The sequence below is a fragment of the Phragmites australis genome, chromosome 1 (genome assembly GCF_958298935.1).
Source record: "Phragmites australis chromosome 1, lpPhrAust1.1, whole genome shotgun sequence".
Taxonomy (NCBI): domain Eukaryota; kingdom Viridiplantae; phylum Streptophyta; class Magnoliopsida; order Poales; family Poaceae; genus Phragmites; species Phragmites australis.
Window position 1 is genome coordinate 3,686,701 of NC_084921.1, and position 27,070 is coordinate 3,713,770.

General features: G+C 48.8%; 1 protein-coding gene across 1 annotated transcript; it reads left to right on the forward strand.

The window, feature by feature from the left end:
* Window positions 1-15,584: 15,584 nt before the first annotated feature.
* On the forward strand, window positions 15,585-26,013 carry LOC133930334 (GDSL esterase/lipase At5g45910-like). Its single transcript, XM_062376973.1, has 5 exons — window positions 15,585-15,798; window positions 22,201-22,671; window positions 22,782-22,997; window positions 23,117-23,539; window positions 25,577-26,013. The coding sequence occupies exons 1-5, from the start codon at window positions 15,585-15,587 to the stop codon at window positions 25,810-25,812; spliced, it is 1,560 nt and encodes a 519-aa protein (XP_062232957.1). The 3' UTR covers window positions 25,813-26,013.
* Window positions 26,014-27,070: the final 1,057 nt, after the last annotated feature.

A 27,070-nucleotide genomic window follows, 5' to 3' on the forward strand; every position in this document is an offset into this window, starting at 1 on the left:
TCGTTTACTCCGACTCTCCCCTTCAAGCGGACCTATAGGCCATACCCTTCCCTGACGGGTTCCAGACCTCCAAGCTGCCTAAATCCAAGGGGGATTCGGACCCAGAGGAGTTCACTCGCGCATACACCCTCACCATCGAGGCCAATGGAGACGGGCACGCCACCATGGCCAAGTGTTTTCCTCTTGCTCTAGAAGGGGTAGCACTTCGGTGGTTCTGAGTGCTTGAGCCCGGGTCCATCTATACCTGGGCCCAACTCAGGGACTCCTACGAACAACTTCCAAGGTACCTTCATCAAGCCAGTGACCTCAAGGAGCCTATATGCGATCAAGCAACAGCCCAGCGATACCCTCTAGCAATACTTCCAGAGGTTCACCCAAACCAAGGCTCAGGTGAAAGGCATTTCAGAATCATTAGTCATCGATGCGGCAATCCAAGGCCTGGCCCTTGGACCTGTCTTTGATCGGCTACATCGACGTATGATGCACTTGGTGAGCACTCTCATGTGCAAATTTGAGGAATATGCAAGTGCGAAAGAAGAGCGGCTCTGCGGCCCCCAGCGTCGAGCACGAAAAGTCGGCATCGCAAGCAGGCTCCTCACATGCCCCGCCACCTTCATCAGCAAAAAGGGGCTCTGAGGAGGCTGAAGGCTCCGGGGTGTGAGGGCTTCGGCAATGGCAACGATGTGGCATTCACAATGTCGCTCAAATCCAAGGGGCTCCGAACCCATCCCGTTCCAAGGGGTGCGGTCCGGGACACTCTGGAGCCTTCCCAGAGCGGCAGCGTGCCCCAGACCAACAGCCAAACGAGGGATACTGGTGCACTCTACATGGGGCAGGATGTTCCCACAACACCGAAGAGTGCCAGACCCTCAGCACCTTCTGAGAAGAATACCTCGAGAAGACAGGCAGCACACATGGTGGGGGACGAGACTGGCAACAAGCAGGGAGGGGGTCATAGGCTAGCAGCAGGCCGCCAGATTGACCACCTGACCTTGCCATACCATCCCCCGCTGGCTCTACCTCCGCCACCGCTAGTGCCCACGACGCAGCACGCCGATGAGGGGGGTCATGCTAGACAAGTAGTCCTCACCATAATGGGAGGAGGACCTTCTGATGGCTCCTCAAAGCGGCAGCGGCGAGACTATGCGCGGGGGTCAACCATGTTAGGTCCACCAACATCCACCGTCAAATCCCCGAATGGGCTGAGGCTACGTTCACCCATAATGATGCTATGGGGGTAAACTTCCCCCATACCAACATGCTGGTCATCACCACTAACATCGTCGAGGTCGAAGTCCAGAGGGTGCTGGTTGATGGGGAAAGCTCCATGGATATCCTCTTCGCACATGCCTTCGACCAGCTCCGCATTCCGCTGAGCCAGCTCTCCCTGGCCCGAAGGCCTCTCCAAGGATTCAATGAGGCTCCCCTCAATGCCCTGTGTTGAATAGAACTACCAGTCACCTTCGGCGAAGGCCCTGTCATGCGGACTGAGATGGTCACCTTCGACGTCGTAGACACGCCTTACACCTACAATGTCATCCTAGGCCGGGTACCCTTAACTAATTTGGAGTGGTCCCCCATCACAACTACCTCTGCGTGAAGATGTCAGGGCCCTAGGGGTTGATCACCATTCATGGTGATCAACACCTAGCTAGGTGCATCGAATACGGGCACCCGGCCCCACTCGATAGCCGCCACGTGCACAACATAGCCGAAGGATCCCCGGAAGACCCTCCTCCGGCGTGCCCCAAGTACTAGGCCCCTCTGAAGCCCCGACCAGAGGGGGATGCCAAGCACGTTCCATTGGGTATGAGGAGCCCTGATCGAATGTTCCAAATCAGGGCAAACCTTGCCCCGGAGCAAGAAGCCCAGCTGGTAGTCCTTCTAAGGGACAACTCCAATGTATTCGTGTGGTCCGCACAGGACCTCCCAAGGGTAGATCGTTGCATCATTGAGCATACCCTCTGGGTCGACCCGCAGACCAGGCTAGTGCAGCATGGGCTCCACACACTATGAACTGAGCGAGCGGAGGTCGCAAAGGAAGATTTCTAGAAGCTGCTGAACACTGGCATCATCTGGGAGGTTATCCACTCAGAGTGGCTCTGAAATACCATCCTGGTCAAGAAGCCTAATGGAAAATGACGCATGTGCATTGACTTCATAATGCTCAACAAAGCCTGCCCTCGAGACCATACCCGCTCCCTCGCATAGACCAGCTGGTGGACTCCACTGCTGGCTGTGTGTTACTAAGCTTCCTGGATGCATACTCTGGGTACCACCAAGTATACATGGTCACTGAAGATGAGGGCAAGACCAGCTTCAACACCCCCTTTGGGGTGTATTGTTATGTCTGGATGCCTTTTGGTCTTCGGAATGCCGGAGCTACCTTCTCCCGCCTAGTACAGAAAATCCTAGAGCAATAATTGGGCCACAACATGGAGGCCTATGTCGATGATATAGTCGTGAAGAGCAAGGTTGAAGCAGACCACATTGCAAACCTTCAAGAAACCTTCAATAGCCTTTGGGTGGCCGTTGTACAGCTCAACCCGGAGAAATACGTCTTCGGTGCCAAAGCCGGAAGGTTACTGGGGTACCTCGTTACTAGGCACGGCATCGAGGCTAACCCCATGAATCCAAAGGGTGTCCAGCACCTAGCCGGTCACCTAGTGGCCCTCAGCCGTTTCCTCACCAAATTCACTGAGCACAACCTTTCGTTCTTTAAAACATTGAGGGGTTCTGGGCCATTCACATGGACGACGGAGTGCCAGGAGGCCATCTAGGCCCTCAAAGTTCACCTCTCTAACCTCCAGATGCTTGCCAAACCCCTTGCGAGCGAGGGGATCCTCTTGTACGTATCCGCCTCTACCTCCACTGTGAGATGCATTTCTTCAACTTCGGAAGGCTGCTCTATTCAGAGGGCGGTTTACTACATTAAGGAGGCCCTAGCCGATGCTAAAACATGCTACACGCAGCTCGAAAAAGTGGCATATACCCTCCTAATGGCCTCTTGGAAGCTTCGGTACTACTTCCTCGCCCACAACATCATTGTACCAACTTCATACCCCCTGAGCGACATGTTCCCGAATCATGTAACACCCTAATTTTTTCCATCTTTAAAAATTCTCAAAATTTGCTAAAGTTTAAAATGAGTTTAAATAAATTAAAAGAGAGGAAATACTATTTTATATGAAAGAATATAAATTTGACATAGGATATAAATGATTATTTTGCATTCATGCTGAATTAGGCAAATAGGATTTTTATTTGGTTTTTGATGAAATTTATTTGAAGAGTTTTTGCTTTGAATTTTGAATTTGAAGTTGGTTTTGAATTTAGAAAGAAAAGAAAAAGATTAAAATCTTTCACGGACTGCTTTTCTTTTTCCCGGCCCGACTTTTCTTCGGCCTCAGCCCAGCAGCCACTTCGGCTTTCTCTCCCACCTAGGCCGTGCACCTGCCTCGGCCCACTCGCGCGTGCCAGCCAGCACGCCGAAGACGCCCCCGCCAACACCGCCTTCTCTTGTGCCACCGCCATGTGGAACCCACCGGTCAGATCTATCGTCTCCGAGACGGACTCTGCCGCGCCGCCGAATCCGACCAAGAAACCGACGCCGCCTTGGAGTCCTGCAGTGCCCCGCGACCCTCCGAGCCGCCTATATATGTGCCCGCCCCCTCCCCAAACTCATCTCATCCGAAAATCGCCGAGACCCGAGCCCTAGTCGTCGAGATCGAAGCTTGCCGAGCCACCATTGCCGTCGCTTCAACCGAGATCGCCGCCGCACCATTCCAGAGCAAAACAGAGCAGCCCGAGCCCACTATCACACGCGCCTGCCCCTGCTGAAGCTTTCCCCGCCGTCGCCTTGGTCCCTGCGCCGCCGGAGAGCCCTTCCCGACGAGATCCTGAAGCCTCCGCCGCCCCTTCCGTCACCGCCCGCCTTCCCGTGCCGCGCCGCTTCCGGTAAGTCTCAAAACGGACACCCCGCGCTCCTCAGGACCTTTTTCGCCGCTCGTCGTCGATTATTGAAGCCGGTGACGAATGTTTTCCCCCTGCTCTGGCGAGTCGCCGCCGTGCCGAGCTTGGCTCCGCCGACCGTCCCCTTTGAGCTCAGCTGTCGGATCCGAAACCCACGACCCAGATTAGATCCCATCTATACCCCTTCGCTGTCCAACCCGAGGCTGCCACGTGTTGCCACTTAACCCAGTCAGCCGCCATGCCATGTCATCCAGCCACCTCAGCCGCCACCTAACCCTCTCTGCTGAAGTGTCATCCCTGTCACCATGCCACGTCATCCAAAGCAGCCCAGACAGTAATTCAAGCCTTTTTCAGTATAAAAATAAATCTAATAATTCCTTTAATTGATAATTTTGGAATTTAGCCCCTGGACTTTTCTGAAATAACAAAAAGAGCCCTATCTTTTTAGGTCCCTCTTTTATTACATTTAGGTCCCTCTATTTTTACAAAAAGGTCCCTGAACTTTCTGTTTAATTCAATATAAGCTCTTTTCTTTTTCCAGATTTAATCCTAGACTTTTTTTAGCCCTAACTTTTTCATCGTAGCTCCGATTTAAGCGATTCTTGAGCCGATGGATTCGTTTTTCAGTGCTCTTTCTTTTTAACAAGATTTTATTTCGTAGTTCTTTTGTTTTGTGCTCTGTTCTTAGTGTATCTTGTTTGTTTGTTTGCTGGATTATTGTGCGATTAGCCGACAATGTTCCGGATCAATTTGAGGAACATCAAGACCATGAGCAAGAATACACTGAGCAGCAGCAAGGAGAAGGCAAGTGTCCTTGATCATATTGAACCTATGTTTTTAAATGCTTTGTTTTACAAAATTACATGCAATGACTGTCAATATGATAGGTAGTCACCTATGTTAAGGTTTTCTCTAGATTTTCCCTTATTATCACTTGGAACCTAGATGGTTATTGGTTAGGAGTCTTTTATGGGTAGATTGCTTAGCCATGCTTTTGGGATATTAGGAAGTGTCATAATCTTGACTAATGAACATATGCAGTAATGATGGTTAATATGTTGATGGTCTAGCAACATGGAACATTAGGTCTTGAGCAAAGTAGTTTTGATGGTGGTCATGGTTATGATGTTGGATTAGCGTTTGCTCAAGTAACCTAAGTAAGGATCGGTTCGTGGAGCGACAACCCAAGAAGTAACATACCAATCACGAGGCTGATATGGGTAAGACGTGACATACTGATTAGAGTCTATCCAGTGTGTGTTGGGTCAACACAAAAGGGGGCTTCTGGGTAGGAGCTTTGCTTACGTAAAGCCTGGCGGTGAAACCTAGTGGACAGACACATACTAGATTAGTCTCTGATTAGTGGAAAGTGTCATACAGTGATTCTTGGCAGCACACCACTGGCATGTGTTAAGTGTCTTGCAAACACGGTAACATGGAATTCACTGACTCGTGGGGAAAGCTGGACAACCTCTGCAGAGTGTAAAACTGTTATAATAGCCGTGCTCACGGTTATGAGAGACTTGGATCCTCACATGATTAGAGGGTGGATGGTTTTGGTTCTAGAACAGGGAGTACCAGATGGTGTGGTTTTGGTCATAGTACAGGGAGTACTAGACGGTTGTAGTATGCAGGGTGGGGAACCTTGTACGCTAGATGATGGATTGTTTGGGTTGCATTCATTTAATACCTGTTTAATGCTTTTGAGTCCAAATGTGTTTTCATTAATCACATTTACGCAAATATACCATGTGTTAGCCTATTCTTGATATAAGCCTGCATGTCATTATTTTCCCACACTTGCTAAGTACTTTATGTGCTCACCCTTGCTTTCTCCTACAAAAACATATGCTGCTCAGTGGAAGACTTTGAGAATTTCCAAGACGACAACCTGGTGTTCTAAGGAGCGTGTCTTCCAGTTGGTGCCTGTGGAGTATTGGTCGCTAATGTTTTCGTCCCGCTGCCGTCGTTTAGATGCTTTTGTTTAGGATAATTTTGAGGTTGCTTAGGTGAAGTCTTTTATTGTAAGAAGTGAACGTTTATTTAAATAAAGTATTGATTTTGTTACTTTACCTATGACGTCCTTATGCGTGTTAAACTTCCTGGACACACATAAGCCTCACTTGGTTTTGGCCGTTAAAACCGGGTGTGACAAATCAGGAGGCAACGGAACACATAGGAAAATGGGCTGTGGAACTGGTACCCTTCGCATACACACATCGGCATATCAACAGAATGAACAGACAAGACAAAAGGGAGGCATAGCCCCACTAAGAGATTAGCTGGCGAAGAGTCAGACTACATCAAGGCAGAAGTGCTGGGCCAACATGATACGCCCGTGAACCACCAAAGAATATACGAAAAGCAAAAAATAACATTGCGAACCCTGCTAAAAGTTACACCTTTGGCGGTGGGTCCTGTGGGGTGTCACCCGTGTGCGGGGGCAGCTGCTGCGAAGTGGCGTCCGGCTGTGGAGGCAACCCAGAGATGTCTTGCTGAGGCGTCAGTCCACTTGAAGAGGCCTCAAGATGCGGAGCCTGAGCCCTCGCCGGAAAATCCGGGTGCAGGGCTCCTCGGGTGCTTGACCCTAGATGATGTGCTAAGAACTGCAGTGTTGCAGGCCGGCCATGCTTCGTTCATACCCCCCAGCGGAAGCCGACACCGCTACCCGAACCTGCATTGGGGGCACCTCAGACATGATGGCCTCCACCGTGGAGTCAGGGGCCAGCTGCTCTAGCACCCCAAGATGGTTGTACCCCACGTGGTACAGCAGCGCCAGCTGCACCATCGAGGCCACATAGACAGTAAGGGCCCCGGGAGGAAACTTCGGAAAGAAAGCCAACTGTCGGAGGGTGAACTCCTCAAGAGGGGATCCGGAGGGACCCCCTTTGAGATTCGGCTGTGGGGATGATTTTGAACCCGCCTCGTACATGAAATAAATGGGAGTAAATGAGATGCAGGTGGAGTGGAATGATCGGATGCAGGAGGAAGTAAATGCTCAGGGGATTTTTAGATAGGTTCGGGCCACACTGAACGTAACACCCTACTCCTGTGTGTATGCTATAAATGCTCTGAGAATGTCTCTCTGAGGATCTGCTGTGTTATAAGAATGTTTGTCTAAGTCTAGAGCTTCGTGCTCCTTGTTCTCCGGCGGCTTGCCTTCTGAGCTTGTTCGGTGTGTTCTCCAGACTTCTTCTCTGTCTCCTCTAAGACTCGTCTCTCATGTGTTCCGTGAGGCCCTTTCATCTCCAGGGAGCCCCCCCCTTTTATACCCGGCGGGGCGGGTGGCGTGCCCAGAAAGGATTGGCGCAAGTTCCAAGGTGCCATAAATGGAAAGCAACCATCATGGGCTGCTGTGTGAGGTGACGGGGAGAGTTGAAAACGCGCCCCCGTCCGGTCTTTGTTGTCATCATTCTGTTTTTCAGCGGATGCAGCGGGGAGGGCCCGCCGTGCAGCCGCCGAGCAGCCCCGCGGGCCCGCCCGGTCAGAGCGAGCCTAACATAGCAGGGCGACAGGCGTCGCGCCTTGAGCCCTGCCACGTTATCCCGAGGTACACCGGATGACGTGCGATGGGACCCGCGCATTAAATGTCCCCACGCCTCCCTACCAGACCGTGGCAGGGACTGACAGCAAGTGTGGGGGGAGTGGTTGGAAAAGACAGGCCACGCGCCCTCTTAAATGCAGCATCGGGCCTCTCACCAGTTGACACCTCACCGCTGAGCCCCTGTGGGGACCACCGGCGAAGGACTTCTCAGGCCCTCGGGGAACTGTGAGTGCTCGGGGACTACTGTTCGCAGTCCCGAGCACTCTCTCCCAGATATGCCCTCTCTTGGTCCTCGAGGAACTCAGGTGCTCGGGGGTCACTGTTCACGGCCCCGAGCACTCTCTCCCGGAACTTGACTGCTCGGGTCCTCAGGGAACTCGGGTGCTTAGGGCCCACTGTTCACGGCCCCGAGCACTCTCTCCCGGAACTAACTTTTCTTGTCATCGGGGAACTCCGGTGCTCGGGGGCCACTGTTCACGGCCCCGAGCACCCTCTCCCGGAACTTGGTCTTCTCGGGTCATCAGGGAACTCGGGTACACGGGGACCACTGTTCATGGCCCCGAGCACCCTCTTCCCAGAACTTGGTCTTCTTGGTTCATCGGGGAACTCGGGTACTCGGGGACCACTGTTTATGGCCCTGAGCACCCTCTCTCGGAACTTGGTTTGCTCGGACCTCGGGGAGATAATCCCCGAGGGAGGGCACCACGTGGCACTCTACTGTTCTGGCTCGGGGCTCGGGGACCCCTGGTTCCCATGTCACCGACAACGGTGGAGCTGGCATAGGCATCAACGGCGATGATCACCGCCATTGCGTCAGACTGGAGTCAGCAGAGGGTCGGGCGCATGCTATTCGCTACCGAGGGCAAAGGTGTGGCTTGGGCCTCAAGGCCCTCCAACGCCTTCCCGAGGACCCAAGCTCCCTTCGTCGCACGCCCGGCCAACCCTTGGCGCTCGGAATGCTGTGTGTCCTTCGTGGCCCAAGCAGCCCTCTCCTCACGCTGAGCCTCAGCCACAGCAATCCGAAGATCATGGGCCTCGCCTTCGACAGAAACACAGGTTGTGTTGGCCGTGCCGACAGCTTCCTCCATAGCATGACGGGCCTTAGCAGCCGCCCGGGGCACCTCCTCCGCTTGCTCCCGGTGGGTCACCTCCTCCTGCAGGCAGCCCTCTGCAGTCACTGCTCGCTTCTCGACCTCCACCAATGCATGATGGAGTTTTTCTACGTCAGCACAGGCCGAGTCGCAAACCTCCCTGAGATCCTAATGATGCGAGCACTTCAGCACCTCCACCAGGACCAATTGCTTCCAGTTGCAGCGAAGGAGCGTAACGGCACCAGACCATAAATTACAACCATAAAAGGGTCTGTTACAAACGAAAATACCTGCCAAGCCGACGCTCGAAGGCGCTCCGCCACCTCATCCGGAGACCTCTGAGCCATAGATCGCCTCACCTCCCCGCTTGTGAAGAGAGATGAGGCAGAGGCAAAGATGCTCATCGTCTCCGGACAGAGTGTGAAGTCGAATGGGGTTAGGGCTTCCAGGGTCAAGCCCTGCTTCAGAGGAGCAGGGGCGGATATCCGAAGGGTCTAGAGCCCTTCGCCCTGATCGTGACCGCCACAACATGGTCCATGGTCACAGCCCGCGATGGTGATGCCTTGAACTCTGGAGCACCACCTTCGGCCCACTTGGGGGAATCACCGGGACTCTAGCAAAAGCCAATACCTCCAGAGTGGGGGGCCCAGAAAGGTTTGTACCAACGGCCCCTGCAAACAAGAAGGAAAAAGTCAAGACCACTACCGTGGACGCATCCCACAAATAAAAAGAGAGAAGGAAGATGATGAATTGCGGACTCACACACGCCAATGGTTGCGCCAGCCTGCAGACCCGTCACATACTCATCATCAATGGGAGGGAAGGATCCCCCAGGGTCCAAGGTTGTCAAGGGAGGCCTCGCACCTTCCTCCACCCGAGCTGAGGGCGGTTGGATTCGTACAGGCTGAGGTACCCCTGAGGCCCCCACCTCTAGACCAGGCCTCATCTTCGGACACGCCGTCTCTGGCCCTGGAGTCATCGCCGAGCCTCCGGCGCTTGGTCCCTTCCGACTCCGTCCCGGATGACCCAGCCTCCAAACTGGTGCATGAGCCCACCGGGACGATGAGAGTTTAGGCCGGGAGCGAGCCCATCACGGCCGCGGAGCCCGTAACGCCAACGGTAGAATGCCCATGCTTTCTGGCTCGCCGTGGCTCTGTCGGATCGTGCCACACATGGGCCGCCAAACCAAGGTGCGAGCAGATCCTGTTGTGGTGCTCCCAGCTCCTTACCAGTTTCATGCGATGCTCCCACTCAGCTAAGGAAGGCGGACCGAGGAATTTGTTCATGGCTTCGGCGACTTTGTCCATCATCTAACACCGTTCTAAAAGAAAAGGGGGTCTCATGTCTGCTACTTTGAAGTTGAATAGCAGAGATGACTCATCAGAGTCAATGTCGGGTCCAGAGTATGTGTTCGGCTCGCCGTCGCCGTCCTCACCTGGCCCGAAGATGCGATCTCATCCCACCTGAAGGGGTATGATGCACACATTGTGAATTCATCCCCGAGGTCGCGCATGTTCATCTGTCATGCCACCCATCAGAGGAGCTCCACCCTCAAGGTCATCCGAGCCTCGGGCACCTCAATAACTGGGGTCCGAATGTACCTGATCTCCCGGTTGATAGAGCAAAGAGGGGACCCAGAACCCAAATCACAGTAGAACCACCTCTTCAACCACCCAGTGTACCACAACTTGTTGATGGCCTTCGTCGGGAACACTCCATGGTACTCCGGCCTGAGCTGGAAGTTCACGCTGGCGAAGCTGAGGGCTTTCTTCACTTCGCCCTCCACCTGAAGCTTCAGCTGGTAGTTTTCCTTGTGGAAGGTAGCAAAGAACTTCATGCACCCCTCACAGCCCTTCACCGTATAGTCCACTCAAAGATAGCCAGGCGGGTGATGGCGTTCGCCGAGAGCTAGGGGAGCTCCACAAAATAATGCGGAAGCAGCCCCTCGAGGAGCGATGCCACTGGGAACCTGAGCCCAGCATCGATGAAGTCTTGGAAGACCACAGTTTCGTGGTCCCATGGTGTGAGGGTAGTCTCCCCTCGTGGAACGCGCGCGATCGATCTAGAAAGGATCTTCCCCTCCGTGACTAGCTGATCAAGCTCAGCCTCAGTGACGGTCGAACGCCCAGCCTGCCGGTCTAAATAGAGTATTTCCTACTGGCGCAGCGTAGCTCTACCCTCAGTGGCGAGCTGGGCATCGGTGGAAGGTTTTCCACCACCCGGGATTCTGCTGACCCGCGGGCATCGGCGGTTTCGCTTGTACCGTCGCCATCAGCAGCTGCCGCCGATGTGGCGGCCCGGTCTATCGATGATGCATGGCCCCTCGATGCTGAGCCCGCTCCACTGCGGGTGCCGGAGTGAGCCACGACCTCTATAAGAAGTGGCGCGGAGAGCTTATCTACTAGGTATCTGCAAAGGTGGCGGCTGGTGGATGCGTGCACAAGAACTCAAGCCGCAAAAATAGTGGCACCAGATGAGAATGACGCTCGTCCTCCTGGCGACTGCGCATGTCCTGTCTCCTCTCCCCTCAATCATGGGGAGGTGGAACCGCTCGCCACAACGCTCTAATACCAAGGCATTACTCGTCAACAATACCGACTGGACATGCACAATTACATCACCCTCCGCACGCTACATTTAATGATCTCCCTCGTAGGTAACGTTGGGTATTCTGCCTACGCCCCTGACCGGTATTCCAACGGACAGCATCATCAGAAGACTGAGGGCCCGCAACCGCGGGGCTAAGGATCGCCAGAGGCCCTTCTCTGGATACCACGGGTATAACTGCACCGCTGGCCATCCTCATGAGGGGCTACTGTTGGGGTTATCGCTATTAAGGACCCCCAACATCTCTTGGCCCCAGAAGGCCGAGCCCGAAGACCGTGAGGCTCCAAGCCCCTTTGGGGCTTAGGGCTCCGAGGCGATCCCAGAGGCCGTGCCTTCGGAGATCCATAGCCTTCCAAACCTTCAAAAAGATTAACTAAGAGGGGGCCCGTAGACTGCCCCCACGTGCAGTGAGGTGACCAACATTTAATACTGGTGTAGTGGTGGCCGCCTGACACCATGACACAAGTGGTGGCCACCTGACACGCTGGTACAATACGACACCAAAATAGACGACCCATCGCTAGGACAACCGTCTTTCCAGCCGTATGGATAATTACTGGGCTAGCCCACTCTCTGATTATACAGTATAAGACATATATCTCTACCTACCTCCTAAAGACATGTTTGTATATTCACACTTTGTATACCAGTATAAATATAGACTCAGTGACATCAAGCCAAGGGGAAAAAGATTATCCAGACAACATTAGTGTCTCCTTATTCTCCGGCTCTCCTTCAAGTTTGAACCATTCATATGATGTGGCTCTCGCCACACTTTGTTTGTAGAAGATAGTTTCTTTCGCCAACACCTTTACTGATTGGTTAGCTAGGATTAGGCTTCATTATTTCCTTGAAGTTTCACTAACCTAACAAGCACAGTTTAGACAAAGTACAAATCCAGACACATCTACGTATGTACAAGTCAGACGCACATATTCACGTGGTTGTGTCCAAGGATATATCTAAACAAAATTGTAGGTATAATCTGACATGGTCGTTGAGACGTCTCAACTACGCACGAATTGATTGTTAGAGGGATCATCGATCAGTGCACAGTGCTGAGCCACAGAGCAATTGCAATCATGCAAGTTATTTTGGGGCAGATCGGACAGAAGGAGACGACGAGGTCACTGGTCTACCTGTACACACCGCTACGTATGCATCATCGATCGCTTGAGATATATAGCATCCATCGATCGTTCTGCTTAACGCCAGCTACATACCACCAACCAAGGGCAGGTTGCTCGATCGATCTTTGGCAACCACCCCGCCCGTACTGAAGTACTGATTGAAGGAGTTAAATTAATTAGTTAATCAGTTTTAACATGGATATCATATTGATCGACGAAAGAGATGGACTGATCTTGCTGCAGCCAGACAACATGGCATGCATCCATCCAGGAATATATCTAGCTTAGCCGCCGTGCCGTGCGCCCGTGCCCGTGCACGGTTACTTGTATCTTTCGAAACGTACGAGTGCGTGCGTGGAAGGTAGTAGGGTAGTGGAATAATGGACACGAATGTAACTAGTAAGGTGGGCAACATCAATAGTATATAGCCAGCATAGTTGCAATACTTTGTCACAATAATTTTTGCTTAAAATTAGTCTCTTAAGTTTTTTACTAAGTTGGTGTCATTGAGTTACAAAACATATAAAATTAGAAGAAGAGATAAAAAATTATGTTACTGAAAGAGAATTATTTGTGTTCTAAACTTGCACCCAAATTGTATATATGTATTGCTTTGATTCATATATATTTTGATCAACTATCAAAATTATACGTCATGTGTAAGCAGTCTAATCTAAATTAGAATAGGTTTGCCTTTTTTGTTGCCTGCTTTATGTGACAACCTTGAGCTACACAGATGTCGAAATATTGAGTAAGGGGGCGTCCTGGTTGACGGCCCCACGAGGGGTGTGGCGACCGTCAGAGGATATTTTCTGAACCCTGGCCCATTACGCGACCAGTTAAAACTCGATCGACCAGCACGAGGTTTTCGCGACCAGCCTCATTGCGATATATTGTGATCCCATGACCAGCCTTTGCGAACAAAGTTCATATCTAACCTGTCTAATTATATTTATTTATTTCTACTCAAGTGTTTTACTTTCTGAGGCACCTCCTTCAACGAACAAAGTCGTGGCCAGCGCAGATGCGCAGTGCCCCGTCATATAGCATTAAATGCTACAGAGTGAGGTTTTGCAGACCGAATTGATGCCGTGCGACAGATGGGACATGATCTGTAGAACGACCAGGCAAGTGGACGGGTTCGCAGGCGGGCTCACGGTAGGCTGGGACGGAACGGCTTGGCAGATAAGCTTGCAGCTCATGGCGAGTGGACATGTAGGGCTACCGAGGTAAAATAAAGGTGGAGGCATCCATGAGGATGGGATGGGCCCTGCAGTACCACCGGTGCAAGGTGTAGTGTGCACGCTCTATGTGGTGATGGCACGAGAAAAGAATATATAGTAAGGTATGGGTCTACCGAAAGGAGCTCACTTGTAAGTTCTCCTTCTTTTGTATATAAAGAGGAGAACGGGTTCAGGATGGGGGGAGGAACTCATATGTAACCAGTTCACAAACACTCATAACAAAATACATAGGACATAGGGTTGTTATCCTTCGGAAGGCCTGAACCTGGATAACCCCTAAATTATTGTCAGGGACTAACCCTCGACAGTTGGCGCGCCATGTAGGGGGTGTGTTTCTGCATTTCGATAAGTGTTGAGATTAGATTGGACTACCTATGGCCAGATCCACGGCAACCGCTGAGTCCCATTCCGCTGAGTCCCATTCCAAGGACCCCAGTCACCGCGAGGTATTCATCATAGGATATGACCTAAATGAGCCTAATGTGCTCTAAGTATAGGATACTGAATCGGAGTTTGAAGGCTTATAGGCTCATTGGGAAGTTTGCATGATAGTTCATGCAACGGAGGACAGCGGAGGCTCCCGTGTTCTGGGTGCCAGCGATGATCCCCAGGCCACGCGCACAGAGGGGAACCAAACCAGCGTCGTATACAGGACGCTCTGATAGAGCCCTAACCACCACATCGTCATCCGAAGGAGGTGTCATAGAGGATGTGGTCTTTGGCAGCATCGTCACCAAGGCTATCACGCTGCACAAATGTCGGGGGCTCCCCTTCGCAATATGTCACCACTCCACGCTCAGCAGCTCGACTATGGGGAAATGACGCCTACGTAGAATCTAAAGATCATTCGAATCCTTCTTAGCCACCCACCGATAGCAATACCGGAGGGTTCGCTAGTAGCTCCATGTTTCCATGACCTCACCCTCCTGGTTGAGACCGCCCGATGCCAAACTACGGCGGTAAACACCACGTTCATCGCTAGAACTGGTGAAGGTTGTGATCACCAAGAATTGCGGCAGGCCCCACAGCAGGAAAGATCTCATCCTCTATCGGTAACGGGGAGCGCTCAGAGACCCCCGCCGTGTCGGGACAGCCAACCATCTGACCTGCGCGACTCTCTGCACCAACACGACCTCTATGGCGTGATCCAGAGCCAGGTGGCCACCCGAGAGCATGAGGACCACACCCGGCGAGAGCACAAAAAGGGCAAGCAGCCCTACCAATTGCCTCCCCCACGCATGGAGGCGTCAGATTCCTCAATCCCATCCTCGGGACCGCGTGACCATCATCTCTCTCCCTGAGCACACACTGTCACCCATCAGTGGGTGACTCCCATTTACGGAACGGGGTGAAACACTCTATCGGCCCAGCTACGAGAGGTGAGCTGGCTAGACAAGTTCCCACTGGTCCTAGCCAAAAAGTATGATGGCTCGACCAACCACGAGGAGTTCCTGCAGATCTACACAACAATGGTGCAGGCCGTGGGAGGTCACAGGAAAGTCATGGCCAACTACTTTCCGACCACCTTGATCGATTCAATCCGGTCCTAGCTTATGAACCTCCCCTGTGAGTCAGTTCACTCCTGTGAAGATATGTGCGACCAGTTTATCGCCAACTTCCAGGGGACCTATGCCCGACCCTGGGTAGAGGACGACATATACCAAGTCAATCATTGACAAGGTGAGTCATTGCGAGACTTCATCTGGCACTTCACTGAGTGCCAAAACACCATTCCAAGGATCACAGGTGAATCTGTAGTCATAGCGTTCAAGAGAGGGGTAAAAGACCAAAAGATGGTCGAGAAGCTGACCACCAAGGAAATCTGAAGCACTACTGAGCTCTTTAAGCTTGCAGACAAGTGCACATAGGCTACCGAGGCCCGAGAGCGTTAGAATAATGCCAGGTCATGGCCGACCTCTAACCTGCCCGCCTCCTCTAAAGGGGTCAGCCCAAAGGAGAAAAAGAAAAACAAACACAAGGAGGACCATCCAACATCATGGCGGTCGAGCAGACTGGCCAACCGTGCTGGCGCTTCAAGAAAAAGGAGGAGAAGAATGGTCGTGGCTACTGTCCGATGCACCGCACAGATGCCCACGACTTGACCGAATGTAAAGTCATGTGGGGCATCATCGACAAGGAGCTTGGAGAGCGTAAATCCAGGCACGAAGAGGATGTTGAGGACGAGGGCAACCCTGACAAGTTGGCATGGGGTACCAGCAGGCCAATCGCATGGTCCACCATATCTTCGGGGGCGCCGCAACATATTCCTCGAACAGGGAATACAAGTCGGTGGTCCGGGAGGTGTGGGCGAACATGCTGAGCCCAAACTCGCGTCTGAAGTGGTCAGAGGTGCCCTTTACCTTTAGTTAGGCTGACCACCCCACGAGTGTCAAGTGACCTGATCGCTACCCGATTGTGGTCGAACCCATCGTGCAGAACATCCGACTAGGTCACTTACTGGTCGATATAGGGAGCTTCATCAACCTTCTCTTCGCGGACACGCTGGACGCCTTGCAAATTCCAAGGAGCGCATTGAAACTGTCTTCCCCCTTCTTTGGAATTATCTCGGGATCCTCGGCTAGAACCTTGGGGAGGGTCGAGCTACCTGACACTTTCGGCTCGCCAAGTAACTTCAGGTCCGAGAAGGTCCTATTTGATGTGGCAGACTTTGGGATCACTTATAATGTAATCCTGGGGCGACCAACGATGGCCCGGTTCATGGCCATTGCCCACTACGCATATCAAGTGATCAAGATCCCTGGTTCGACCAGGGCCATCACCATCTTTGGCAATGCAAAGACGGTCCTGCACTGCGATATGAGGAGCCTCGACATGGTCGAGTGTAGCGAAAATGGCCATATTAGGCCATGATTGTGATTTTCATGATTAATGACAACATAGTCACAGGATTAACATATTTATCAAGAATATATGTTAGTAGGTCTCATGGATGTAATACATTAAGAAGCACCCAAGTCGGGACAAAGTTTGATTGAATTAGAAAAGTCTCAAAAAAATTTACCTCACCGGATAGTCTAGTGCAGAGGAGTTTGCACTCAACTGAGCATTATGTCCAGAGGCTGTTAGCCTCACTAGATAGTCTAGTGTTAGGCATAAGAGCACATCGGAGTATTTCTGTTAGTGGAGTTCAAGGAAGCTACACTCACCGGATGGTCTGGTGATGAACCGATGAACACACCAGAGCATTTCTGACAGAGGGTGACGATAGCATCACCGGATGATCCAGTGCTTAATGAAGCAGTACACACCAGAGCATTTCCAAAAGAAGGCAGTTGAAGATCAACACACCAAAAGGTCCAGTGATTGGAGATGTGCTCACCGAAGTATTGCACCGGAGCATTTCCTACAGAGAAGGATTCAAATGTTGAAGACTGAAGATCAACACACCGAATGGTCCGGTGATATGTGTGTGTACATCAGAGGATCACATCGGAGTATTTTGTGCAGAAAGGAATGAAGTGGCTCGGTTGGCTCAAGATAACTCAACGGATAATCCGATGATGGTTTGAAGGTTATGTCGAATAGTTCAGTGTTCATAGAGGCTTTGAGTGGAGTTCCAACGGCTAGTTTCTAAGGTTTTACTCACTGGATGATCTGATGTTAGTACTACTGTTATCATCGAATCATCCGGTATTAACAACTTTTCTGAACCGTTGGAAAAACAGCTAGATAGCGGGTTTGAGGCTATAAATACCCCTCCACTTAGTCATTTGAAGTTGCTGGAGTCCAGAGAAGCACAGAGACACTTGAGAAGACATCAAAGACACCAAAGTGCTTAAAGTGATCATCCAAGGCAATTAAGTACAAGATTAGTGAGTGATTGGTGCTTATAGGCCTATAGAGAATGTTGCTAGGTGATTGATGCCTAGAAAGTGGATCAAGGAGTGATAGTAGATTGTACCAAGTGGTACGTCGATGCCTTGGAGTCTTGATAACTCATCGATAACTTGAGCCGGAGTTGCTTAAGCTTGTTGACCCTCTAATTTGGTGTGGAGCGGCTGCAAGACACGTGTACAAAGAGAACAACACTCAGATGTTCTCATTCCTGTTTTAGCATACAGGTTTATAGTTGCAAGTTGCACCTCGAGCATTTGCTCCAACTTCGAGTCCTCTCCCAGGCAGTGTCAGTGGTCTTTTGGATACTCTGATGTCAGGCTTTCCACTGTCAGCACTCTTCTCCAACGGAGTCTTCTCACAGCATGCAGGGACTTTGCAGAGGCCAATGTTTACTCTGTTGACGACACCCTTGACTTCTGGACCCCTCAATTTTGAGGACTCATAACTGATCGTCACTATGCAAGAGATTTTAGTCAAGCCTCCTCCAGTCTTTCAACCTATGCTTGGAGAGTTAGATTCTCCCCTTCGGGTAGGGCAAAGCCAGATCGTTCAGGAGATTGTAGCATAAGATGTCGATACCTCCAGCTCTGACTCCCGTCCTGACACAGTGACATCAGAGGTTCCTAGTCTTTTAGCCTCTGGTCAGCCTTCTATAGCATCCCTCTCACCTCTCATCGATGCCGTTGCTGCCGACCTCGTTTCTTAAGCTTCCGACTCCGAGTCCGACACTTTAAAGTTCGTGGTGCGACCTTCTTCGGCAGCGTCTGCTTCTTCATCTCCTCCGGCTCCAGATGTTTATATGTGTTCTCTTTTGTTGCTTAGATGCCAAAGGGGGAGAGTCTCTAGTGTTAGGGGGAGTTGGGAGAGAGAGAGAGAGTTAGCTTGAGTATCTAGAGAGCTTGTTAGTTTTAGGTGGGGGGGGGGGGGTAGAGTTTTGGGTAGTTAGGTTCGGTGTGTTTGAATCTTCATGGATTTTGATGTAATGACAAGCTATTTGGCTCTCTCTATTGATGTGTTTCACTTGTCATTACATTGTGTTTCCTTTCGTGCTCAATTTAATTTGAATTCATCTAATATGATATGTTGTTCTACTACTAGGCTTTCCTTGCTTAATTGATATGTTGTCTATTGCCTAGTATGATAGGGTGTACTTCAATTCATATCTTTATCTTCCCATTCGTGTTGTCATCAATCGCCAAAAAAGAGGAGATTATAGCATATAGGCCCCTTGGTAAGTGGTAAGTATTTCGGTGATTACTGATAATTGTATTATTGTGACTGACAAGTGTGTTTTGAATTATATCAAAAATCTAGGTCACAATGATGATTATTTGGTCCCTAAGGTGATTATTTGGACGATCAAAGGGCAAGTGCATCAAGATTAACGATCTCCTAATTCTAAGTGTCACAGGGGGGATGAAGGACACTTAGAGTAGTATCGGTCTATTTTCTTAGTCCTTTGACTATACTATAAAGAGGGGATAAGAGTAGTAGCTTGACTTAGTTTTGTCTAGACTTGGTTTGATGCACACTTGTGAAATTCCAGCACTAGGTAGCTCAAAGAAGCTCATGGTTAAGATATAGATAAGTTAGATCTCAAGAAAATTTGAATTGGACAAGCTTAGAGAAAAATATTCTCATAGAAGAATCTGGCTATCCTTTAGTTGAAATCACCGGAGCTTATCTTTGGAACACGTGTCCGAAAAAAGTTGAAGTGTAACAACGGATGGTCCAATGTTAGAATGGTGAGAGCACCGGACTATTTTACAAAACTAGTGGAAAAATGTTTTGAAGTCACCAGATGGTCTAGTGATCTGTGAGATAGCATCACTAGAGTATTTTTCCAGTAAGTTTGCAATGGGTTGTTTGAATTGGTTCTACTCACCGGATGGTTTGGTGATGGACCAATATGCACACCGTAGTATTTCTTCCAGAGAAGATTGCAGCTAAAGTTTGAAGATCCACTCACTGGATGGTCCTATATGAAGAAGAATGCACACCGGATGCTTTCACCGGAGGATCAATGGCTAGTGACAACTGGCAATGTGGGCTTTCAAATCTGTACACACCGGATGGTCCAGTGTGTATGAGAAGGTGTACACCAGATTATACGGTGTTAACAGAAATGTGAGTGATTAAGCAACTGCTAAATTTAGACCTCTAGCCTATAAATACCCCATCACTTGGTCTCATATCAATCTCTTGCAACCCAGAGGAGCCTATACACTACGTGTTATCAAGAAGCAAGAGAGAGTACTTAAGTGATTTGCAAAGTCCCTAATTAGAAGATTAAGAACTCCATTAGTGCTTAGAGAGTAGCAAGTGTGCATCTAGCTGTAGTTTAGGCTTAATCTTGGTCAAGTGAAGCTATTGGTAGTTGGCAACACCTAGCTGGTCTTTGGTGATTAGAGGTGTCACGATGAGCTCTTGGAGTTCTTGTGAGAGCCCTAGGAAGAGTGATGTGCTTAGTTTGATGCCTGTCAATCCGGAGATGAAAAAATGACAATCATATGGAGCACTTAAGTCTTGATGACTCAAGGGGGAGCGATATCCTTGGTGGATGCTCTAACAAGGACTAGAGGAGAGTGCTAACTTCTCGATACCTCAGAAAAAAATTAGTGTTTTGTTGTCCATCTCTTTACTTTCCCATATTTACTTTGAGCATTTATCCTCTTGCAAGCTTTTAATTTCGCAATTTTCTTAGTATCTTTACTTGATTGTTTAGTTGTCTTGCTCTAGCTTGTTAACATAGTTACATTATATTTCTTCTAAGATAGGGTTGCTACTTGTTTTATTACTCGGTAGAAGCGGTTTAATTAGTGCCCAATTTAACCCCCTTTTGCGTCATTCGATCCTTTCTGTATACGTTTTGATCAACTGCTAAAATCATGCGTCAGATATAAGCAACCCAACCAAAATCAGAATATATTTGTCTTGCCTACTGCCTGCTTGATGCGATGACTTTGAGCTACACAATGCTTTGTAATCTATTATCTTAGTAAGAATTTTGAATTTGTTCATTAATTTTTATTATGAATTTTTCTATTGATTAATTGTATTTTACATAGATTCTTTATTTAGGTATTTGATTTTTATACTAATTTCATTTCTTTCTAAGACTATATTTGATATGTATCCTTCTTTTTTATTTTGACTCTTTATTATTAATTTCATTTAATTTGAACTCTTTCTTTAGATATCTTGCTTCCCCAACCGTATGGAAATCCAACTGCTAATTTTTCATAATTCTAATTTTGAATTTACCTATTTATTAATCATATTTTATATAGACCTTTTGATTTAATATAGATCGTTAGATGTTTGTAACAATATGTTGTCGATTTTTTTTTAATAACATAGTAATTTCATGACTTAAAAACGAACATGATGTCTTCTTTTAACACTTAAATAGTATTATAATAGATGCTTCTATTCTGGACTGGAATCTTGCAAGCATGCCATATGCACCTTGCTGAACGTTTAGAGCTGAATGAACTGCAGTTACAGGATGTGTAGAAACCATCAATTTGCATGTCTGTCAGTGAAGTCCTGAAACTTTTATTTTATGTAACAGTTTCATAACCTTTACATATTGTTACACCACTAAGCTAAGCGATCTGTGATAAACAAGTAACGAATATATAACGCTCATTTGATTTGCGTCAGCACAAGCTCTAACTGGCACGATCTAAAATAATCTGATGTCCACATGGCGCGCCACTCCTTCCAAAGTCCAAACTACAGAGACGAAGAATGTTGAGAGCTACTAGCAGTACTTGTGTGGACATGCAGACAGAGATACAGAGGAGGAAGATTCCATTATTCCCTATTCCACGAGCCAAACAACTTGAGCTGAGGGTCAATGCAGAGTATGCATTGAGGAGGAGTGTTTGTATTTCCATCCATGATCGATGCACACTCAACTACTTGAGCCGAGAGCTCTTGTTGCATATGGCCAGTTCAAAATGAGGTGTCGTTCTCCGTGACAATAGCGGCGCAACCACCGATGGCCATGAACCCTTCCTTCTGAACTTCCATTGGCTGCCGCATATGTGATTCAGAGCTTCTCGATAGATTCCTTCGTACTCCTATAGGATTACAGATCAGATGCTGCTGCTGACTTCGACTGGAGATCCATCAATTCAACAAAGAATTCTTCCGATGCAAAATGTTTTTATTTCCTGATGGAAATGCAAAGCGTTTTTTTTTCTGTACGAATATAAGCTGGCAAACCCCATGGCCGTGTTTGTATGAAGAACTCAATCGCAACATCCCTGACGTCAGCGCAGAAAAGGTCAACTCCACACAAGACGATAATTTATTCCCTGCATGTTCGTGTCCCGTTCTTCTCGCAACTCGCATGACAGTAGACTCCTACGGAAAAATAATCATGGCCTCATGTATTTATGGTTTGTATCTAATTTATAGTATAAAATGTGATAATTTATTTTATTTCTTATTTCATCATGTATGATTTTATTTATTTTCATCATAAATTCTATAATAATTTTTATCATATGTCATACTATAAATTAGATTCAAACACTAAATAAATAAGACTGATAAGGTTTTAGGATTATTTTCGGATTCCTACAAGACAAAGGCATCTATTCCCATCCGTACGTACATCGGGTCTGGTTTCACGCCACGAGACATGCACTAGGATTAGCAACCCGAAACCCGTTAAATTGAGAGCGTCCTCGAGAGCATTGACTTGGCTCAACTATGAAAAGCCATCGTGCACATGACTTGATCAAAGCCAGTACTCTCTTGCACTTGCACCCCACACCCCACCCCCTCCAAAAAAATATATATATTTTCAACCAAAACGTACGCCCGACGACCAGCTCCGCGCCATACTTTAAACGAGCGAGCACCGAGAAGGCGAGGGAAGCAAGCCAACTCCATCGGACAAGCCCGCACCCTCACGAGACACCGGCCGTCTCTCGCGGCGAGCGCCACCGCGTCGTGTGATTGTGTCAACATGAGGTGCCGGCTGTTTGTGTGCCTCCTCCTCCTCCTCGCGCTCGCGGGGCAGCGGGCGGCTGTGGCGCTGGAGTACGCGGCCATCTTCAACTTTGGGGACTCCCTCGTGGACGCCGGCAACCTCGTCGTGGATGGCATCCCGGACTACCTCGCCACGGCGCGCCTGCCGTACGGCATGACATACTTCGGCTACCCCACTGGACGATGCTCCGACGGCCGCCTCGTCGTCGACTTCATCGGTACGCATATATGCATCGATTCGGACTGGGTGATCGATCGGTCGTCAGTCACTCGCCGGTCGCAGCTAGCAACCGTTCTGATTGACTTGTTTGCATGCATGCGTGAGCAGCGCAGGAGCTGGGGCTGCCACTTCTGCCGCCGTCCAAGGCGCGCAACGCGACGTTCCACCGTGGCGCCAACTTCGCCATCACGGGCGCCACGTCGCTGGACACGCCCTTCTTCCAGAGGCGCGGGCTGGGGCACACGGTCTGGAACTCGGGCTCCCTGCACACCCAGATCAAGTGGTTCCAGGACATGAAGCCCTCCATCTGCAACTCCCCGCAAGGTTCGTTGGTTTCAGTTCTCAACCATTCTTCGATCCTGCATATATATAGTGTGTATATATATATATATATGATAGCTGACGTCATCTGGTACCTGCGGGCGGTTCGATATGATGCTCAGAGTGCCGGGACCTGTTCCGGCGGTCGCTCTTCATCGTGGGCGAGTTCGGCGGGAACGACTACAACTCGCCGCTCTTCGCGTTCCGCCCGCTGGAGGAGGTGCACACCTTCGTCCCGCACGTGGTTGACTCCATCGGCAAGGGCATCGAGAAGCTGATCGCGGAGGGTGCGGTGGAGCTGGTGGTGCCCGGGGTGCTGCCCATCGGTTGCTTCCCCGTGTACCTGTCCATCTTCCGCAAGCAGCCTGAGATGTACGGCGGGCGGAGCGGGTGCATCAAGGACCTCAACACGCTGTCGTGGGTGCACAACGCCGCGCTGCAGCGCAAGATCTCCGAGCTCCGGGCCAAGCACCCCGACGTGCGCATCATGTACGCCGACTACTACACGCCGGCCATCCAGTTCGTTCTCCGCGCCGAGAAATATGGTGAGTCTCCCTCCCCTGGCTCTGCCTTCTGTTCAGTGTTTCTTCTTCTTCCCCCGGTTTCTTTGGTTGCCTCTCGTTTGATCCGCGTCAATTCCTGCGGCCCGTGCTCACGGCAGTATGCGTCTAAGGTTGTTGGTTCGGTTTTTTACGGCAACGTGGACAGGCGCTGACACGTAGGGCCCACCACAAGTCCATATTGCCTTCTCACTTCTAAAGAAAACCAGATAATAACTGTATTGACATTCATCTAAAAAGTAGTATATATTTTAGTTATAATGGGATGAACTGTAGTTCCAGCCAGACGTATGTACTTTTAAAAATACATATTAGTTTTCATATATGTATATATATAAGAGAGAGGTGGGGGGGACTGATTTGATTCAATTAAAATTCCTGAAAACAACTCAGCGAGAACTGACGAACAATTAGATTATTTCCAATGTTAGCTCACGAATAGAGTTGTCGCGATCATGATATCATCGAGAGCATGGGAAGGGAAGACACGGTTGAATCGAAGGAAAAATCAATGGAGTGACGGATGCCGTTTCTGGGCGAACAATCAAACGGTGGGTAGTTACAATTTTGCCACCTACACTTGTGAGGTTTCGTGATCAGACGAGGCAATGACTTTGAACACTTCCAGCGTTGGTTGAGGGTGACACCTAACTGCACGATGACACAACCGACGATCAATCAATGGACGAACGAACCGAACCTTCTCTAGCCTTTCTGTCCTGTCCTCAAATCTTGATGATTCTATCGCTATCCTCGAAGATATATGTATTTATTTCGTGAAAAAGATTTGTGGGATCGGCTCGAGTAGTAGTAGTCTGTGATTTCAATTGCCACATGAGAAGATTTCAATTTTCAACGTGGTAAAGATGTCTAAGCCTCGAGTTAGCAGTTCCTGTTGTTTCTTTAATTTAGACGAATTATATTGCTCATCCCAAGTATAATCAAACCTTAATTAGTTGTTGATTCATCTGCAAACCATGGACCTTTCAGTGATGGCGTACTATCCAATCCTACCAATAGATAGCCGTACAATAACGGTAGGAATTTACAATTTGATTGTGGCAATTGGGATGTCAGACTAACTGTTTCTGCCAGGATTCCCTCAAAAACAAATAAGCATAGTCATGAGCTACGACGAATGATACCCACCCCAGCTCTTGGTTCAAGGCTTAAGCACATTGTTAAGGAAAAAGGTATCACTACTCACAAGGGACGAAGAGAAGTAGAAAAACCAAATTAAACAATACGTAGCAACGTGTACCCTTTTGGGTTCTCCATTTGACATATTCAACTTGATGCTGCTGCCTTTGGAGGATTTTCCGTATCACTGTTTCTAATCATTCAGCAATAAGAGGTGGCCATGTATGATTGAACAATTTGCTCCTCGTGGTATGAAATTGAACGATTTGTCTGGATATAACTGAACTTTTATCGAGAAGAAAACAACCACTCGGTAGTCGATATAATTGGTGGATATGATTAAGCGACTTTTCGTGAAAGAGATTGAACGACTGCTTTGGTGCCCAACTGTGAATTGATAATGATTACATATTCAGTCCGAATATTCAGAAAACGTTATAATATTTCCTAGCCATTGCCCAATTTCAGCTCAATAAAGTACATGTCATTGCTCGTCGATTAGCACGTAGTCAAATTTGGAATATATTTTTATCAATTGTTGTCCATCGTCACACGGAAGAAGAGGCAAAAAGTAAGTAGAAGTATGATACAAGCTATGATCCAGGCAATCCGGGTTGGAAATGGAATCAAACAAAAAGTTCAATTCAACGACTCATATAGCACATACTCGCCCGTTAATAATCGTATCTACACGTACACATGCACGATGACACGGGCACATATATATATACAGTTGACGAAGGGAACAGCCCATGCATGGAGATCGACATGCTGCATGCGACTCTGTTTGGTTTCCCGTGTACCGCGCGCCGGTTTCGTTTCGCCGAGATGGCCGCATGGCACGAGGCTGATACGATGGTGTGGCTCTTTTCGTTTGCGCAGGATTCCTTCGGCAGACGCCGCGGGCGTGCTGCGGGGCGCCGGGCGTGGGGGAGTACAACTTCAACCTCACCTCCAAGTGCGGCGACCCGGGGGCGTACGCGTGCGAGGACCCCTCCAACCACTGGAGCTGGGACGGCATCCACCTCACCGAGGCGTCCTACGGCCACATCGCGAAGGGCTGGCTCTACGGGCCCTTCGCCGATCCGCCGATCCTCGACACCCGGCGCCAAGGTTAACATCTTCATCCGGCGCCGGTCGGTCGGTACAGGATGCTTGGATAGGAGACACCTGGGTGTTGATTATTGTAGAGGGGAAAGGAAAGGAAAGGAAACCAAGAGAACAAACAAACAAGCGTGCCCTGTTCAGATTAATTAATTGGTTTTGATAATGATTTAATAATTAATAATTAATTACAAATAATGTATATCCTGAAGGTAGATCACCATCGCACGCGTGTCCTTCATCCAATGCAATAGATTTCATAATCACCATGAGGTAAATAAAGTATATATCGATATTTCAAATAGTTCATTATGTTCTACACGAAAATCATCCATAAATTATGAAAAGACAAATAGGCAAACCATCGTGTTCTGCACATACATCACAAGGTTCATTACATAAAAAGACAAATAGGCCTAAATAAAAGAGTTCAACACAACAACAATGAGAAAATGGGTGTCGAGGATTTGTATATGACTGCATATTGTCTAGAGTACGAAAATAGGGATACATGTGCAGTCATCGAAGAATATTACAAAGAGGAAAACAAATTTATATAGGTTCAAGCCTCTGAGTTGGATAATAGTCATACGTCCTGTCTTGCCTTTATTATTATTAGGATTACATAGTATAATGAGGGATGTATGTGGATCTAAACATAAGAACTAGGCGAATTTTTAGGTTCCTACTACTAAAGATCTAGTCATATAAGGGATTACTTCTGTCGTGGATCTTCAACGGGTGTTGGTCTTCTACTAGATTAGACATGCTTTTGAGGTTTGCGGTTTCGAAGATCTGAAGACGCAAATTGCTTGTTGTAAGGTTTCTATTGAGATTTGATTGACTTGTATTGGAAGTGCCCCCTTCCTGTCTTATATAGTTTGGGGAACTCGGGCATAACCTACCCGGACTTCTCTTAGCGTAATCTTTTCGAATTGTTAGACTCTCAAATATCAAGGAATCCTTCTCTAATAAGGGATGGCTTCCCTATGCAATACGATTAATTTCCCTTTATCTTATCTTCATACCTTATTCCATGGCAGCTATGTCTAGCCCTAGATTGAGTAAGATACGGATGATCCTCATATATCTTTACAGATATGCAATATTTATAGAATATATAATATTAATTATATATCCTCGTCAACGGGTAAGTCCAATGCCCATGTGCAACTTGGATACGAACGTAGCCTTATTCTTCTGCTCTTTATCACCATCGTCGTCGTAGTCATTTTTTGGTTTATCATCTGAATTCAACAAGGCAAGAGTGAG

What these genes read in the sequence shown, in the direction of transcription:
- LOC133930334 (XM_062376973.1), top strand. Translation starts at nt 15,585, where the DNA reads ATGGCGGTCGAGCAGACTGGCCAACCGTGCTGGCGCTTCAAGAAAAAG. An exon ending in CCTCGTCGTCGACTTCATCG is followed by an intron (nt 22,672 to 22,781) that starts GTACGCATATAT and finishes ATGCGTGAGCAG; the next exon opens with CGCAGGAGCTGGGGCTGCCA. An exon ending in CATCTGCAACTCCCCGCAAG is followed by an intron (nt 22,998 to 23,116) that starts GTTCGTTGGTTT and finishes TATGATGCTCAG; the next exon opens with AGTGCCGGGACCTGTTCCGG.